This window comes from Corvus kubaryi, unplaced genomic scaffold (assembly GCF_017639235.1).
Source record: "Corvus kubaryi isolate FWS band 111438036 unplaced genomic scaffold, C.kubaryi_AGA036_p1.0 split3-73, whole genome shotgun sequence".
Lineage (NCBI taxonomy): Eukaryota > Metazoa > Chordata > Aves > Passeriformes > Corvidae > Corvus > Corvus kubaryi.
In genome coordinates, this window is record NW_024582091.1 from 16,094,080 (window position 1) to 16,112,486 (window position 18,407).

The 18,407-nt window shown below is 38.6% G+C and overlaps 1 protein-coding gene across 1 annotated transcript in view; it reads left to right on the forward strand.

Annotated features, from left to right (window-relative positions):
• ZNF292 (zinc finger protein 292) overlaps nucleotides 1-18,407 on the forward strand; it is a 53,290-nt gene that overhangs the window by 24,378 nt on the left and 10,505 nt on the right. Inside the window, exons 2-6 of the mRNA XM_042016149.1 lie at nucleotides 2,735-2,889; nucleotides 3,372-3,450; nucleotides 4,786-4,921; nucleotides 14,754-14,956; nucleotides 17,705-17,841. Of these exons, the coding sequence (XP_041872083.1) occupies nucleotides 2,735-2,889; nucleotides 3,372-3,450; nucleotides 4,786-4,921; nucleotides 14,754-14,956; nucleotides 17,705-17,841 (710 nt within the window). The remainder of the gene's footprint in view (nucleotides 1-2,734; nucleotides 2,890-3,371; nucleotides 3,451-4,785; nucleotides 4,922-14,753; nucleotides 14,957-17,704; nucleotides 17,842-18,407) is intronic.

The window sequence follows — 18,407 nt, forward strand, 5'->3', positions numbered from 1 at the left end:
ATTGCCAAGTGGTATTGAAACAGTGTTTGCTAATATGGTTACCTTGTTTATCCAGTCCTCCTCTGTTGCTTCTTTCATGCTTCAGCTCTGTTTCACTCTTCCTTGATTTCTCTGCCATGATCTGTGGTGCTTTTTTGCTGCTCTTAGGAGGGCATCAAATTGGGTGTTACAGTAAAACAGACAATATTCCACTCAGGCTCAAGGTTCCAGTGGAAAGCACTAGATGGCTCAGAAGCATCTTCTGCTGCAGGAGAGAGATAGAGTATGTAACTTCTTTTAAGGTGCATTTAAAACCAAACCAGGCTTTAATGCAGCAGTTTGACAAAACCTGCATGTTTCTTACCTGTTGTGTCCTTGAATGAGATACCTTTTGGTTTGTGTTTTGTGTGAACAATGTATAGCCTGGTGATGGTATTGTAACTGCAAATGACCACACAAAACAGATTTCTGATTCAGTTTAGTATAGTTGACATTTTTTATTGAGAGGGTTTATTTGGACATTGCCAAATATAAGAATTTTAAGTATATTCTTAATACTACCACTGGCTAACTCAGTACAGACAGCTAACATAGATAGACTGCTGAATTTAACTTAAGCTTAGCTTAGCAGATTTGAAGGCAGGCGTGAACCCAGTTTTGTTTTGTCTTGTTGCTTTGTAATATGATTGACTTGCCTTTCCAGAACAGCTAACATTTGGTTTTCCTACTTTATAATACATAAACTTGCACCAAGTCCCATTTTATCATTTGAGTTGCATTGTATCCCAGACATAGCAAGTTCTTTTAGATAGTTGTACTTACATATTAAAAATAAAATTTCAACATTTGATGTTAGTTGAGAACCACTTTGTTCTGTTTCTTATTCTCCAGGTATGTGAGGGACTCTGTAGCAGAAGAGCTTTGTTGCTCAGAGGGCTCTGATTTGCCTTACCAGAACAAACCTTGTCAGAATTGAGCCAATGTTGTCAAAATTGGTTTAATTACAGCTGACCTTAATAAAAAGGAGAACTGTGACTTTTGCTAAATGTCCTTGATGGTATGAGCTCTGTAGCATGCTTTCACACTGACAAACTTGATTTTCTTCTGTGATGAAGTAGGTGGTTCTGCAGACAAGGGGGATAGCAGCAGATATTTTTCTGCCAGACATCAGCAGGTCCTAGTATTTCATTTCCCATCATATTCTTATAAACAAATCTCTGAAGTAGTCCACTGGCTGAAGTATGGGTCCCAAAGACTTAGTAGTACAAAGTCCAGATGGCAGCCAGCTACTTGTGGCCTCCTATCAAAGCTCAATACTGGAGCAAATATTCTCTTAACTTCTTTATTAGTAACTGAATGAGGGGACAGAGCACATTTTCAGCACTTTAGCGAATCATAGTGATTTGATGGGAGCAAGCAAGGTAAGGGAGGTCAGAGAGACTGTTGGGAGGGTGCTCAGCATCCAGGGGGAATGCACTGATACGTAGTTCAGCTAAGGTGAGCACAAAGCTGGGGGGTGGGAGGGAGTAGCCCCATGCACCAGTAGAGTCTTGGGGCCAACCCAGCTGTCCTGAGCAGCCTCCAGTGTGCCCTGGCTGAGCATCTGCTATGCCCTCAGCTGTGCTAGCACCGGTTTGAGAGGGGTTAATCCCTCTATTGAGGGAAGTGAACCTGTGGGACTGCTTCTAGGTACTGGTGGAGGAAAATCATAATAAATGAGAGTCTGAACACTTTCTTTTTGGGCAAGAAACAGGTTGCCCAAAAAGGCTGTAAAGTCTCTGTTCTTCAGGATACTCACAGCTCCATCAACATACTCCTCCAAACAATATATTCTAATGGCCCTGCTTTTAGCAGGGTGTCAGGCAACCAAAATTGCTCTTTTTTACTCTCAGCTTTCAGTGTGTTGTGCCCCTCAGGAGGCAAACAGCAAAATTGATTGCTGTAATATGATAGACTCCATGCAACCTGCCATAGTATAGGAATTGTTTGCAATCCATCAAGCTACCTACCCTAGGCATGATAGGAGAGATCCAAGGGGGATATGGTTTGGATGTTAACTGGAGAACCTTGCTATCTACTCTGCCTAAATGTGTGTCTGAGTCCCCTGGCCTTGACTGAAATGAACAGAAGTCTTTTGTACTTTGGTTGGTGGTGTTCGTCACTCTCATGAGTTTTATTTTGAAATCGCTGTTGGTATTAATGCAGCAAGTAGGAAAACAATTTTTTGACTAATGAGCTTTTGGTGTGTCAGTGGTGTCTTTAAAATGTAGAGAATATATTCCTTTCAGAGCCATGTAAAAAGCAATGTCCTGAAGATACCTTTATCTTCAAGGTGGCAATGCAGGGGAAATGTTAAACTGTTCCTGAAAGGAGAGAAGTTAAAATAAAGACACATGCTTTCAAATTTACTTGCTTTAGAAGCTGAACTGTAGAAGTGAATGTCTAAAAATGAGTTTTCAGTCCCTTAACTATGATATGCTCTTCAGGCTTCTGTATTTGGAAAATAGGAATGTAAAATGAATCAAATGATGTTACCACAGGGAGGAAGTGTCAGTCATAACATTTTTATAAGATTAAGGAATGATTGTGTGTGGAGTCTAAGTGTCAGTTGTTAATGAAACAGTAAGTTTTAAGGAAAAAAGCATGCTTTGAGAATACTTAATTTATATTGAGAAGATCTACTAGTGAGAAATACAAAATTTTAAGCTTACATTTGTTCCTGATTTTTGGGTTGTTTTTTCCTTTTCTTAAATAGACTTTGTTGGAATATGCAGAAAAGTGGAAAACATCAGAAGATCCCCTGCCTCTGTTGGAGGTGTACACGGTGGCTATCCGAAGTTATGTTAAAGCACGACCTTACCTTACCTCTGAGTGTGAAAACGTAGCCTTTGTGCTTGAACGTTTAGCACTGTGAGTATGTTTTTTTGGTTACTAAAACCAGTCTGTATGTTATTAACTTTTCATTGCCTAAATGGTTTCTGAGTCCAGGTCTCAGCACCTACCTTCCTCACAGTGGATGTTGTATGTAAGGAGAATATCTGGTTGTTGGAATTGAGGCAAGAAGGATTCCTGACCTAGGACAAGCCAACATTCCTGGCTTGAAGCACTTTGCTACTATTGATCTGCATGCAATCTGAAAGTGCATCAATTTGCACAGGTTTTTACAGGGTTGGATTCAATGATAATTTTTTTTTATGGTGTCTTTTAGAGAATTTGCTTTTACAGTATCTCCAAGAGTGTTCATGACCTCTTTTTCTTTATGTGTTCAAGGAAGCAAACTGTTTTATGGCTGATGTTTCAAACAACTATTTTGATATTAGAATAAAGAATTGTTGATTATATAATTTAGAAGTCAAAAATTGCCTCAAATAATACTCCTTTTTGACTTCCAGAAGCTGTATTGAACTTCTACTGTGTCTGCCTCTGGATTTACCTGAAGATAAATGGGAAGAATTTCAGACTTTTGTACAGGTGAGTTTGATTCATGAAATGAAGACTTAATAAGTTTTCAGAATGTTTTGGAAACCTAGGGATATTGAGTATGTAGCATGTCTGTAAGGAGCAAGGCCTTCAGCTGGGAATCCTATGTACTCTGCAGTAATTGCTGAAGGTAATATCATTTTTCTGCATGCAGCAGCTGTGGAGAAAAAAAATTTACAGATTATTGAAAGAAAATTCATGTTTTAAAATACAGTTGACTATTAACACTCTTAGAAATGAAATATTATCATATAAGTCATTCTTTACTATATATGGCTGTATGTTTGAAAGTTATGAATGAAAGGCCAGTTGATACTGAAGGTTTGTTAGATCTCTCAGGGCACTAGCTGGTTAAGGTTAGAGCTCTGCTTTAAAGGAGGGTGTTGGAACAAGTTCTGCTCCTCAGTATTTATCAGAAATATGTAGTGGGAGGTCCCATCTACAGTTTTAAAAAAAGAAAGGAGGGGGGAGGAGAAAAGAATAATAATGAAAAAGACCAGATACAGTTACCTCAGGATTCTCAGCCTAAATAATGTAGGCAGATGAAAGGCTGATTATCTTAGAATGGATTTTGACTAGCAATTGTCTTATAGAAATCAATTCTGAAGAGATGTGTTTGATGCTGAGAGATTCCACAGCCTTGAGAGCAGGTGGAAAAGTAAAAGAAAAATGAGCCATTTCTTGATTTTTTTTTTTTTAAGGACCAGTGTAAGTTGTGTATTGCTACTTAATCCAGAGATTTTTGTAGGTATTGAGTTTGCTCCCAAGTGTACATCTGCTCACAGAATTTATTCTAGCATATAAATGTAGTGGAAGATACTTCAATGGATTTTAAGACTCCAGCCTGTTTCATCGTATTTGCATAGAACCGTGCAGTGAGATCTTAACAGCTAAAATCTTTCGACATTATAAAAGTATTTTTTTCCGTGTCTCCAGTACATAGAAATTGAGCTGCTGAAGAGCTTGAGAAGATAAAGTTTAGGCACCTGATACCAGGCCAATATGTGGACCAGAGAAATTACTCATCCATTTTTAAAAGAGAGGCCTATTTCAAAATTTAGTTTCAGAAATTTCAGAAGTAGCCTGTTAATAAATCTCAAGGTGAGTTTGAGGCACTCAGTTGTTTTGGTTTTTCATCTTAAATCTTAGGCAACAGAGGCAGAAGTAAAACCTATATAGGCTGAATTTTAAGATTGTTTTGTTATACATTTAACTCTCTATCTGATCAGGTGTTATTTTGACAACATAAGGTATAAAGGAGTATGAAAGACACATTACTTATGTCTTGTTTAAACAATACTTTGTTTTGTAAAATATATTGTTCAGGTGGCTCATAAAAACTTGATGGAAAATGGCAGCCAGGAACTGCACATTTTAACAACACTTACACAAGAGAAGGGAGTGTGGAAGAACCCAGTATTGTGTGCTATTCTTTCCCAGGAGCAGTTGGACCCAGATAAAGGTAAAATTTAACATTATGGTTGGGATAATATATACTTCATTTTTATCATACACTGAAATAGTGTTATGATATATGGAAGTTTTTTGTTCAATATAGTTTGTGATAATTTATGAAGTATATAAATAAATATGCTTGTGGCATTTTCTGAATTAATGAGACAGTATGTTCATGGGAACATAAAAATAATTTAATGTTGGTATTTTACATAAATTGCAATAATGCCTTGAATTCTCTTGCCATTTTCTTTATAAGCCATGTGAAGGGAGTTTACATACAGGCTAATTTACAATGGGGCAAGTTCAATACTAATATACAAAATGTATTTGACATAAAAAAAATTAAAGCTGCATATTTTTTTTAAATGAGAATATCATTTACTCAGTTACAAAATGCAAATGGTAAGAGGGCCTTTACTGAAGTTTCATTTAGACCTGAGTTCTGAGAATGGCTAACAGTAGTTGCATAGGGAAGAATATATGATCAGCAGAGGCTTACAAGGATAGTGCCCTGATATGTTATTTTCGTTTTGGTGATTGCAATTCACCAAAGAAGTAGTATCCTTGTGTGAATAAATTTTAGTTGTTTTTTTGATTCTTTGCCTAAATGGTTTTAGAATCTGTATAAAGCATTACATGTAAGCATCTGTGGCAGTTGCACAGTTCTTACATCAAGTGAAGTAGTTCCTCTTACTGTCTGCCTCCTTTTCCTGCTTATTTCATATGATATTTTCTATCTATTGACAAGTTAACTATTCAAGTGTCTTTTAATGAATGCATCACAAGACCTGATTCGATAGACTGCTATCATGTCTATACTAGTTTGAAAACAAACCAGCAGGAGGCACCAAGTCAGAATAACAATTTAATAAGGAAATTTAAAAAAAAATAAAGGCAGAAAACACTGGTTTAAACTGACAGAGTCAGGATACAACCTGACACCCTGTTAGGGTGTCAGTAGCAGTCTGATAAGATGGTGGCTGCAGTCCTCCTGAAGTGGTGGATGTGGTTCTGTCAAAGTGGTGATCCTGTAGAAGGGTCTGCTCTTCCTTGGAGGTCCAGTGGTGGCTATGTAGCTGCTGTCCTCTGGGAATCCAGTGGAAGGGGTGTCTGTGGTGTTCGGAATCTCAGATTATATCCACGATGGGATGCTTGGTTCCTCATTCTGGGTGGAGCATCTCACAATGGGGTAATGAGGCATGAGGCCAGGCATTGATGGGCTCATTAACAGAAGATAGTCCGGAGGGAGGAGGCAAGGAAACACTGCCCCACCTGGTTTCAGCAGCTCATGAGGATGGTAATAGAATACACTGCAACCCAGGAAAATGTCTCATCTTCACTCTTCTATAGTGTCTTACATATGTCTTCAAGCTTTACTACCCCATTCTTTGTATGGGGAACCAAAGGTTTATTCAGCAGTCAATATGATTTTCTGCTTCTTTCTGCATTCCTTTCACAGTATTTCCTAACATTAGCCTTGCTTCTTGACTGCACATTGAACTAGTGTTTTCTTAAATCAGGACTAAGCAAGACATTTTCTTGAAGACTAGTACCTATTTCAGTGTTAGGATTTCCCCCTACCACACCTGCATGTTAGGCTTGCATTTTTTTCCCCCCATGAAAATAATTTTGGGGGGGTTAATCAACATTTTAATTTTATCTGTTATGCTGTGTTGTGGACTGTTGGCATGGTTTTACTACCCTGCTTTTGTCAGCATATTTTGTCATGGTTCTCTGCTCTTTTCCAAATGTTTATAAAAGTCCTGGACGTAGGCTGTCCCTGGTACAGATCCTAAAGAAACCCACTGAGAGTTTGTTTGGGGTTTTTTGTTCTTTTTCTATTAACTGATAATTTATCTGTACAAGGATCTTCTTTTTACTGCCAAGAGAGTTTGGCATCTTTAGGGATTTGATGGACTTCTTTAGAAAATAAATTGGATCTCCTTTTTTCAAATTACCACAGCTCCCTTGGATAAGTCCAGTAAATGTATAATGTGATTGATTTCCCCCTCCCCCCCCAAAAGTTATGCTTACTCTTCCACAAGATTTGCATTTCATTCCTTCTTTTAATTACTTATTATGCACCTAATACAGACTTTGGATTTGTATGTAGTCCTTAGAGTCCCACAGAGTACTCCTTTACTAGTTTACTCTCAACTACCCTGCAGCCATTGTAACAGTAAGGTACTTGTAAGAGAGAGGTTTAATTAATATTTATTTGCATTATATTTGAGTCTTTTAAGAACTTGCTCATGAGTTCAGTATTGGATGGGGGGACACAGGGCAATAAGTAAGATTGTGACCATGGACTTCAGGAGAGCTAACTTTAGCATCCTTAAGGAACTTCTTGTAAGAATCCTATGGGAACAGGTCCTGCAGGGAGGAGGGGTCCAGTAGAACTGGTTGATACTCAAGGATCACTTCTTCCAGGCTCAAAAATGATACATCCTGATGAGCAAGAAATCAGGCAGAGGGGGCAAGAAACATGCATGGATGAATAAAGAACTCTGGTCACTACTCAAGCATAAGCAGGAAATACACAGGAGATGGAAGCAGGGTTTGGCCACTTGAAGTGAATGTAGGGAGGTTGTCAGAGTAAATCGAAAGGAGACAAGGAAGGCCAAGGCCCATCTGGAATTAAATCTGGCCAAGGATGTCAAGAACAACAAGAAGGGGTTTTTCAGATACATAATTACAAAAAGTAAACAAAGGGTAATGTGGGCCTGTTACTAAATAGAGGGAGGACCCTGGTAACAGGTGATGCAGAGAAGGCAGAATTACTGAATGCCTTCTTTGCATCAGTCTTCACTGAAAAGACCAGCCCTCAGGAATCTCTGATCCAAGAGCCAGTAGAGTGCCTCCCCAGCAAGTTTGCTGGTGACACAAAGCTGGAGGAGTGGCCAGTACCCCAGAGGGCTGTGCAGCCCTTCAGAAGGACCTTGACAGGTTGAAGAGAGGGGCAGAGAAGAACCTTCTGAAATTCAACAGAGGCAAATGCAGGGTCCTGCACTTGGGGAAGAATAGCCTTTTGAATTCCTTTATTTTCAAACTGTACAAGCTTCAGACATAGTGTGAGAAAAGTTTGTGTTTTCTGACCACACAGCGCAGCTGTTTGCTTCTGATTACAGACAAGGAAATGCAGGCTTGTCTGAACTGGGTTATTCTCTTGCTCTCCTAGTTTTGAGAATGGTCTGTTGCATGGGTTCCACCTAAATATGAGCAGGAAGTACTCACTACGTAAGATGTTAGGGAGACTATTCTCTTGAGTGCCACGTCATTAAAGTAATTGCCTTACTTCTGACTGCTTTGGACACAGCTCAGTTTTCTGATGAATTTAATGTAAGGATTCGGTAAGGATTCATGCACTAAGAAGTGCAAAAAAAGTAGGGGGTGGATATACAGTTCTTTGAAGCAGTGTTAAGAACAGCATACCTGTTATGGATTTCCTTGCTGATGAGTATTGCTGCATTACTACAAGATGTTCATACAGTACTATGATATAGAACAGCAAAATTTGTCTTGAACTGTACTGCAGAAACTACATGCATGCAGTAGATACAAATTTGAGCTGGTGTGCACATACAAGATCTTTTCATGTTGGAAATATTCTCCGTCCCCTTGATTTGTCACCAGCTTGGGTGACAAACATTGGCATTGCGATATCTGATCATAAAAGTTGGGAAGCCTGGCTTAAGTTACCAAATTCTGTGCAGAAAATAAAAGAGAATCTTCTCTTGGGAACTATTTAATGCTGAAACCTACAACTTGAGTTGTTTCTGAAGACAATGTATCTCTCTTCCTCTGCTAGTGAAACATAAGCGTTGTCGTTTGTGACTGTGCTTGTTCCCACAGTGCTAGTCTGTATGGAAGAATAGCCTGGAAATGAGTATTTGGATTCCTAATTAGCTGAGGAATGTGGTTTTTTCTTGTTCTTGACTGGCGACTCCAAAGATAATTTATTTGCTGCAACTGGATCATCTTTGGTTGTCATTTTTGGGCCTCCTCAGTGAACATCTGAATTTGATAGCATTATATATGACTCCCATCTGAGAGGTTTCTTGAGGAACTCCTTTTGAGTTTCCTGGGTCTGGATCAATCTACATTAATTTAAGAGCACTCCGGCAATCTTCCACTCAAGCAGTTCAGTGCTGAAAGGACAGATCATTCCCCCAGCTCCTCGTGTCTTGTTGTTTCTTGCCTCTGTCCCTTGTCTTTACTCAGCAGGACACACAACAATTATGTGACTAGGTCTGGAACTTCCAGATTCTAATTCTGGTTCCTCAGCAGTATTCCTCTTACAAGTGTGCTCAGGAGCTGTAAACTACTTGCTTGTTCACATCAATTTTCTTCTTTTTCCACCTAAACCTGTTTCCTGTGTCTTTAAAGAATGTCTTATCAAATTTGGAGTTTTGTCTGTGTATCATTGTGGACATTTTAGACTTGAAAGATCACCCAAAATTACGTAATCTTATTGAGTCATGAGGATAGCAAAGTACCAGTGTTCTCAAATAGTATTTCAGAGATACACTGGTGTCATTCTTTGCTGTGGAGCACAGCTCTACCAGTTTCCATCACCTCAAATACTGGGGACAACTAGTCAGTACGAAAGCAGAAAGAAGTCTGGAAAGGTATTATATGAAAATAAGGTCTCCTATCCACACCATTAAAATCAAGAAGACACTATTAGCTGTAATTGCTGACTAGGCTGGAAGTAAATGGTTCACCTGCTGTAGCACTCATCAGCTGTTTCCATACTGCTATTGGACACTGCATTGCATTGCATTTTTATGGTGACCTGCATGACTTCTTTTTCCTCAAGATTGCATATGATAGACAAGAAGCACTTGTATTTGGAGAGAGGAATTTTCCACATTTCTCCACTTCATTAATTGGTTACAGAAGGAAACCTTAGTAAGGTTGTCTTAATTTTCTCACATCATAGTGGGTCTTCTGTCTTACTGGCCTCCTCCTGAACTACCAGATAGCTTAATGTGAGATCAGCACTGATACTAATCTAGAATTGAAGCTGATCTGAATTAATGACAACTGAAAATTAAGTTTCCTGAAAGTTGAAGTGTTTGGGGTTATGCAATAGCCTATACAGTCTTAAAACACTGCACTTCCATCCTCAGTTTCTGTCAATGTGGCTTGTGCTCTTCAGCATGATCCTGCTTTTCCATCCTCGAGGTTATTATTTTCTTGTAGTGATGGTATAATCCTTCAAATGGTCACTGGTATCTCCTCAGTTGGTACTGAGGGTGAGTGGAGGAACTGTCTAGAGGAAAAGGATAACCGTACGAAAAGCCAGGCTGCTGCTGCTTTTTTGGTATCTAATTCTAATTATCCTTAGAGATTTAAACCTGGATGCCAAGAGTTAGGTTCTTGCATTTTTCATAAGTTTAAATGTAGTAGGGAGGCATCTAAAGAATATGTCACTGAAAAGAGGATCCAGATACAGCCATCATTATCCAGAGATTGTCGAGGTGGATAACAGGCAGAATTTAACAGCCAACGTGGAACTATTTTCAGTAATTAGAGCACCTGTCACCAGAAGCTGAGTGATACCAGCAGCCTCAGTTTTGAGAGGAGAAAAAAAAATAGTGTTTTCCTCCTGGGTATATTCAAAGCAGCCATCTGGAACTTCTTTTACCCTTTCTCCAGACACTATGCCACTACAGAAGCATCCAGGATTGATGCTGCATTCAGCAGAATTGTGCTGAGACGTTGTTTGCATGAAGGATTCTGAGTCCCAGCTCCTGGTAGATATGGAAAGCATCGAGTCAGTTCAGAGTCACCCATAGTGTGAATGCTTATGTAGACTAACACTTGAAGATGACTAAAGAGATGTCATGGTTCAACCCCAGCCAGCAGCCAAGCGCCACTCAGCCACTCACTCACTCCCCCACCTGCAGCATCAAGGAGAGAATAGGAAGGGTAAAGGTAGAAAACTCAAAAGTTGAGATAGAGACAGTTCCATAGGGAAAGCAGAAGCCAGGCACACAAGCAAAGCAAGGAATGAATTCAGTGCTTCCCCTGGGCAGGCGGGTGTTCAGCCATCTCCAGGAGAGCAGGGCCCCATCACACCTGACGGTGGCTTGGGAAGACAAACGCCATCACTGCAAACGTTGGCCCCATTCCTCCTTCTTCCCCTGCCTTCTATACTGAGCATGATGCCACATGGTCTGGAATGTCCCTTTGGTCAGTCTGGGTCACCTGTTCTGGCTGTGTCTCCTCCCAACCTCCCAAGCACGCCCAGGCTCCTCCCCAGCATGGCTGCACAAAAATCAGAGCAGGCCTTGGCTCTGTGTAAGCCCTGCTCAGCAATAACAAAAACATCTCCACATTATCATCACTGCGTTCAGCACAAATCCAAAACACAGCCCCCTACCAGCCACTGCGAAGAAAATTAACCCTACCCCAGCCAGACCCAGTACAGTAGTTTCCTGACTAGCAACTGAAGTTCTTTGAGATGGTTTGTCCGTGTGTATATTCACCTCCTGGCTTCATCCTCCTTGGCGGCCAAAGCAAGGTTGATAAGATGTAAAGGTCTGTGGTAGATAAATCTGTGCCTACCCTACATCTGATGAAGGGTCTGGTAGTAGGATTATGAGTGCTTTGTAAGGCAAATACTCTTTGTGCTCTTCAAGTCTTCTAGTCAGCTAAAACGTGGCATTAATGTGGACTGTCTTCCACAGAGAACCTGTTACTGCTTGGAGCTTATTCCTGCACTTGTGTGCTGCTAATCTATGGACTATGTTTTCTCTGGTTTAATCCATGTATGGTATGAGCAATACCTGTAATAAAAGTTCATAGTCCTTCTTGTGAACTTGGCATGGAATTACTTGGTGGTAGGACCTGACATGCCAGCTGTTGGACTCAAGGGGATAACAGGGAAACTGTCTGAAAAGGTTAGATCCCAGTCTGTCCAAGTTAATTTGCTAGCCTTAGTAGATTGTAGTACCACCTGTCAGATGTTATCTGCACATCTTTATTTTCTCTCATATTCTGTAATTTCATATGAATTTTGCACATGCCTTGCACAAACATGTTTATGAATTTTAATGGCTGAGGGAGCATTGCACAAAAATGACATTTAGTAATTTTTCCAAGAGTCATTCCCATTAAATATGTCAAGTTTTATGCTCATAGGGGTTAAGTGACTTGTTCTAGATGAGCACTTGTGTCTCAAAGCATTTTTATGAATTACAATTGTTATGGTAAACTAACAATTTGTCCACAATAACTTTTGAAATGGGTATTGCATGATAAAATATATTTATAAAATATTTAAAAACAAACAAAATCTCCCTCAATAACCTCAGAATCTTATCCTTAAGACTGTTCCCCACCATAAACTTAGTCCTGTAACTTCAGTGCTGGGTTTTGTCTTAAAATGTCAGCTATAGTTCAGTTACAAAATAAATGTAATTTAAATTCATGTTTTGCATGAGCTTTCAGATGCTAAATGTAATGGTTATTATCACTGGGATTAGAATAAAGGCTTAAGAGCTAATATGTAGCTCTAACCCTGAGGTCTTCCTGTGTCTTGTTGAGAAGATAACAGAAAATGTGCTGATGCTTATGCAAGGTAGGCTGGCTGAAGCAGTAAACACCAAAGGAAGGGGATTACTGAGAACTAGCAGATAGAACATAGTGTTTACAGTATTAAATGCAGCAATTACAGTAATAAATCAGAGTGAAACATCTTGGGTTACCAATATATCTTAAAGTCTAAAGTCTTCCTGTATCTTGTTACAGAAATAAGGTAAAATGTTCCGATGTTATTCCACGCAGACTATCCAGGACTAAATGTGAGCGAAGGATTATTGGTACCTGGTGGAGGAAGAGCAAGGCTAGACTATTGAATGTGGTTAGTCACAGGGTCATTTGTGGGTTGGCAGGAGTAGGAACGTTTTTTATAATGCATGGGTAATGACATTAAAGGAACATTTATGTGCTGCTAAGAATGTCCCCTAATAAATACAAAAAATGTTTACTGTCTACCAATTGTCGGTTAGTGTGCTCTGGTTTTCCTTTGTTCCTACATAAATACAAATCTGGTCATAGCTTCATCATCACGAGGAGAGGAAGAAGGAGCTCATTTGATTTGAATATTCTTACACATCAGTTAGCCATTGCTGATCATGTGTAACAAGGTACAAGGATATGTATGAATAAACAACTGAGAAGTTGGTTGAAATGATAATTCAACCATAAATCTGAAAATGCGTGAAAGATAATGATGGGGTCTAACAGTCCCAGTTTCTGGAAAAGGCAGTATTTTTTGCCCTAAAGTCTTGTGCACTCAAGTGGTAAAGAAAATGGTTGACCTGATTGATTTCAAGATGGACTTTTAGTAATGTTCCGTATAAGCAGCTAGAAGAAGGAGAAATCATGAAATAAAGACAGTAGTGAATCAAACTAAATGGGATAGGAAGACACAAAAAATAAAATGAGATGAGCTTTTTTCTTCCATCAAACCTCATGTTTCATATTCTAATAGTTCAGATATTAGAGAGAGAATTCATTTTTTACATGTTGAAAGTACTTACTTCATCAAGACGAATCAGGACTTGAAAAGTCAAGAAAATATAAATTAAGTGAATGGGCAGCATGATTCAGGTGAAATTCAGGACAAGTAAATTGAAAGGAATATAATGAAAGTTCCTACCAGGATGTGTCAGAAAGTGAGCACTGCAGATGACCACAAGGTTTTGGGAAGGGGTGATGAAAATACTCAAAACTGGAAAAAATCACATTTAGAAAGGATCAAGATTTTACTCTTAACACTGAAAGCATATAATGTATCTGCTGGTTTTCACAAAAGAAACAAAAAACAGTAGAAAAAGTCTGCTGTTTTTCAAAGATGTGAGAATGTATTATTAAAGTGAGGGTAATTGAAAACCAAATTATTTTTTAATGCAGTATATATCTATCTTGTGGAAACAGGGAGGTGTTAATGTCAAAAGGATTAAACAAAATTGATTGTCTATGTGTCTAGTTTTTATAACTGACTTTAAATATTCTGTGGGTAGTACTAAACCTCATGCTTCAAAGCTGAAACAATTTTGATCTTGAAGATCTGGATGAGACCTGAGATATATATTTAAGAATCGGAACATTAATCCATGTTCCTCCTTTTTGTAGGATTCTTATGCCTTCCAATGAGGCACCTAGAGTTGGGTGCTTAGTGTAGACTACACAGTTTAACTCTAGTGGGAGCATATCTGAAAAATACAGTTCAATACCCATCTCTTTTGAGTTTTAGACTATGCACAGTCAAATGTATACAAGATAAGCCTCTTTTTTCAAATAAGGAAACTTATTTGTTTGAAGAACTTTAAAGTGTTTGACTGTATACTATGTGTGTATAATATGAAACATTTCACACCAATAAAAACAGGTTCAGAAACTTCTGTACTTGTCACATAAATCTTTTAATAGCAAGATCTTTAAAAGGCAACTGTTAGCGAAGGCATAGCGCAAATGTTCAAAGGATGTGAGAGCAGTGGCTTTGTGTTGTCTTTCTGTAGAACTATAATTAAATGGTATCTAAATATTTTAATATTTATATGGTCTCTCAGTCTGTTTCGTGTGCAGCTGTTTTGCCAAGAAATTAGAATTAATTAAAACCTGCAAGTACATAAAAGGTCTGTGACAGGGAGCTTTTATGATAAAGAAGTACAGTTCACCAAGAAGCTTTTCCTCATCTTTGCTTCGTATCTTTTGTATCTATTTTGATTTGTGTAAATTTTAGGAGTCAACCATGACTGAGTAAATGCCATCTGTTAGCTCTGTAACATGCATATAATGTTTTGGCTTTTTTTTTTTTGAAGTGAATGAATTTTTAGTATCAGAAGGCCCTGTCCTGCTGGATATGCGTATTAAGCACCTAATGAAAGCAAAGGAATTAACACAAGCTACTGCCCTGGCAAAACTCTGCTCTGACCATCCAGAAATCAGTGCAAAAGGCAATTTCAAACAAACCTACCTGGTCTGTCTTTGTTCAGGATCACCAAATGAAAAGCTAATGGAAGAAGTAAGTAAATAATGAAGAATTTTTTTTCTTAGACTTTTTTCTTTAATGATAGTAAAGTCACTAATCATAAGCTGGTGTTCTGTAAAAGAGGTTTTTCTTTTAAAATATGATCTAAAATATTTTTGGTATTCTTTTTTTTCTTTTCATTCAAGTTACTTTTAAGCTGAGTAGTAATGACTCAAAACACTGATGAAAGTGTCTTACTAGGTCATTAGTGGGCATTTTCTGGCTGTGCCACAACTTTGTGTTTGATTTTGTGTGAAGTATTTTAAAACTCTGCCTCAGATCTCATTAGTAAAGTGAAGTTAATTATTTTCCCATTCTTATTACTTTAACTATATTGCTTTTCATGCATACCTAGTATATAGAACGGGGCCCTTTAGATGCCACTTGCAGTTCAAAGAATAAATGTAACTTAACCCAAATGCCTGGGTGCAACTGAAGGTGAAATCAGGTATTTGATCTGGTTTGTAATATAAAATCCTTCTAATTTAAATACAGAAGTCAGAGAGGAGATGGCAGCTTTGCTCTTTTGTATTCTTTCAGGTGGCATCTTAATTTCTCATCCCACTCCAGAGTTTTAGCTGAGCTTTTTTCCTTCTTGAAGGAAAACTAACTGCAAATGTCACTTCTCTTGTCTGCCTGTGTCTCTCTGCTGTCTTTTTGTTGCTGTCATCTTTTTATGTTAAATATTAAGCCTATTGCAATTGAACCTAAAGGGTAAGAGCTGTGCACTGGTTAGAGCTGGAAAAGTTTCCTACCCTAGGTGTAGACTAAATTCTAAGATGACAGCTTCTCACCAAGGATGTTCTTCAGATACTCAGTAGAATTGGATCAGTCTTGGTTTCCCAGCTCTGGCTGCTGCAGACCCTGTCAGAACAGGCTCAGGAGGGGCTGACAGGGCTGTGCAATCTTATCTTTGTTTGCTGGAGACATACAATGGAACTTGGAATTTATGACCCTGCAAATAGGCTTCCTTCATTACTCAGCCCCCACACAGAATGGGCTCATTCAATGAATGAACCGTGAATCCCCTGGACAAAAGGAATGGGTTAGGCTTGTTTCTTTGGATGCCATAACGTACAGGTAAGTTCAGACTGGGTTATCAGAGAGAACCTAATTCAGGTATTTCTGAGCTTCAGATTGCTTAGATTTGCAGCTTCAGCTGCAGCACTCTTTGCAGTATTGCTAACCATTTTGGAAAGATGATGTATTACCAAGAGAAGGCAGGTAAGTTTTAGCATGTCAAGGTGGACTTAGGAACTGAGGAGGACAGTCATTTTGTAGTGTGAGAACAGTAAGAAAATAGAGGAAAAAAAGAAGTATATTATTGGCGTGGAAATTTTTATATCCATTCAGAATAGGCAGGAAAGTAACATTTGAGCTCATTTTCAGCTTGGATTAGTCTAATAGTTTCCTTCAATAATATGAAGAATTCAGACCTGCAGTATGTGAAATGCTAGACTGACAAACTTGATGGCTGGACTTACACAAACCTTTGCTGGAAACAGGGTCCATTAGGAAGTGGGAGAGGCTGGAAAAGCTTTTTATGGAAAAAAAGTTCCCTTTAAGCTTTTAATTGATAGTCCTTGTCTGAGATGGGGCACTGAGCAAAGGAGAACTTCAGTCTAAATTGCTATTACAGTTACACTGTTCTACGTTTGAGAAGTATAGTTTTCTTTAGAAGATGACTTTGAGGCTATTAAACCTCAAATGACATTCAGTGAAAGGCTGTTGGTATATTTACAAAGTGTCAATTTAGAGGTGTAAAAATAAGTAGTTGTGCTATTCAGAATTGTAGTTTGATCGCTGGAGACCGTGGTGCCCAACCCAGCTGTGCTGCCGCCTCACCCGGAGTGCCAGACCAGCTGGGTGTTTGGGTGAGCACTTCTGTCTCTTGCTTTGGGTGGTCTTGTGATTCTTCAAGAGAGACTTCCAACAGTGCTGTTGTCATAGTCAAGCTATTCTTCAACTGCTGGTGTCAAAGAATAAGTACCAGCATGTCCTGCCAGATGCACTAATTGATGTAATCAAACCAGTCTGCTGAGAATCAAAGTAGACAGTAGTAGTTACAGCAAGTGCAGTGATTCAGTACAGCTGTCTAGGAGTACTGGGCAACTGATTTTTCCTTTGATTTGCCACAAAACTAAGTACTTCCATTGGTACTTGAACAAATAAATTCTGTTGTACAGACTGTAGTGTTCTTCTAGAACAGCATTCAGGTGACCTGTTTCTTACTGTACAGCTTTCCTTTTCTTCATATCTTCCATTTTTTAAAAAGTACTAGAACATTCATGTTAAGCCTCAGATTCATTAAGCACCCAGCTTGTTGTATTAAAGCAGTAGTAACGTCAGTGACAAGAAAACTGAATTAAAATTCCAGGTAATTTTCTTTTTTGTGTTAAGCTGTAATTTAAAGTTGTAAGTCTGCATATCACTATTATCATATGTATGTGATATATATGAATAATTAATGTACTATAAAATTCTTAGGTGACTGGGACACTAGATACAAGTAAGTCATATGTCGAAGAAACAAGTTTATATTCACTTTAATAAAACAGTCTGGTGGCATAATGAGTTTTGATGCTGCCTAGAAATGTACTGATTTGCTTTCAAGCTCATCTCTATCCAACTGTTAAATTAAAGTTCTGAATTGTTGTCTTCTTGCAAAGGCTAATGTGACTGTATGTCTGAAAATGAAACCACTTTCTTAGTCTGGTTCTGCTTCTCTTTCTTCCCTTCTAGATTGCAGAAGTAGATTGCAAAGATGCTCTAGAAATGATCTGTAACCTTGAATCTGATGGAGATGAAAAAAGTGCTCTGATCCTGTGTGCAGCATTTCTGTCTCGCCAGCTGCAGCAAGGGGAGATGTACTGTGCCTGGTGAGTTTGAATCTCATCTGAGAACAAAAACTTAGTCTGGGGAAGATACATAAGCCGTAAGTTAACTTTCTTTAGCTGATAAAATCTGTGAGCTAAACAGAAAGGAGATAAGACTCTTGGAAAGCTAAAAATGAAAAGAAGTGAATTTTGCAAGATAAGCATCCATTACATGAATTTGAAGGTTGTTTGTATGATGAGGTAAATACCAATAGCTGGTCAATAATTTTTCTGTAGAAATAAGAAATTTAATATCTGCAGGCAACTGGTCAGCATTATGTCAGCATTTAATGTGTAAGTACTGTTCCTTCTGTCCTGGAATAACACAGTGTTTCTTTTTCTAACAAACTTATAAAGGAAGCAGCTCTTTACTACTACTACTATAACCACAGTAATAAGGTAGATGAAGATACTGTTTAGGGCTTGCTTTCATTAATGTGGGAACAAATAACTGGTCTTTGTTGGCAGATATTTGAGCTGTTAGGGTTTGAATTTCCTTCTGCTAACTAGCAAACCTGTACAATTCCTGAAGAATTTGCTTTGTGCATCTCTGTTTTATGTGCAGCAGC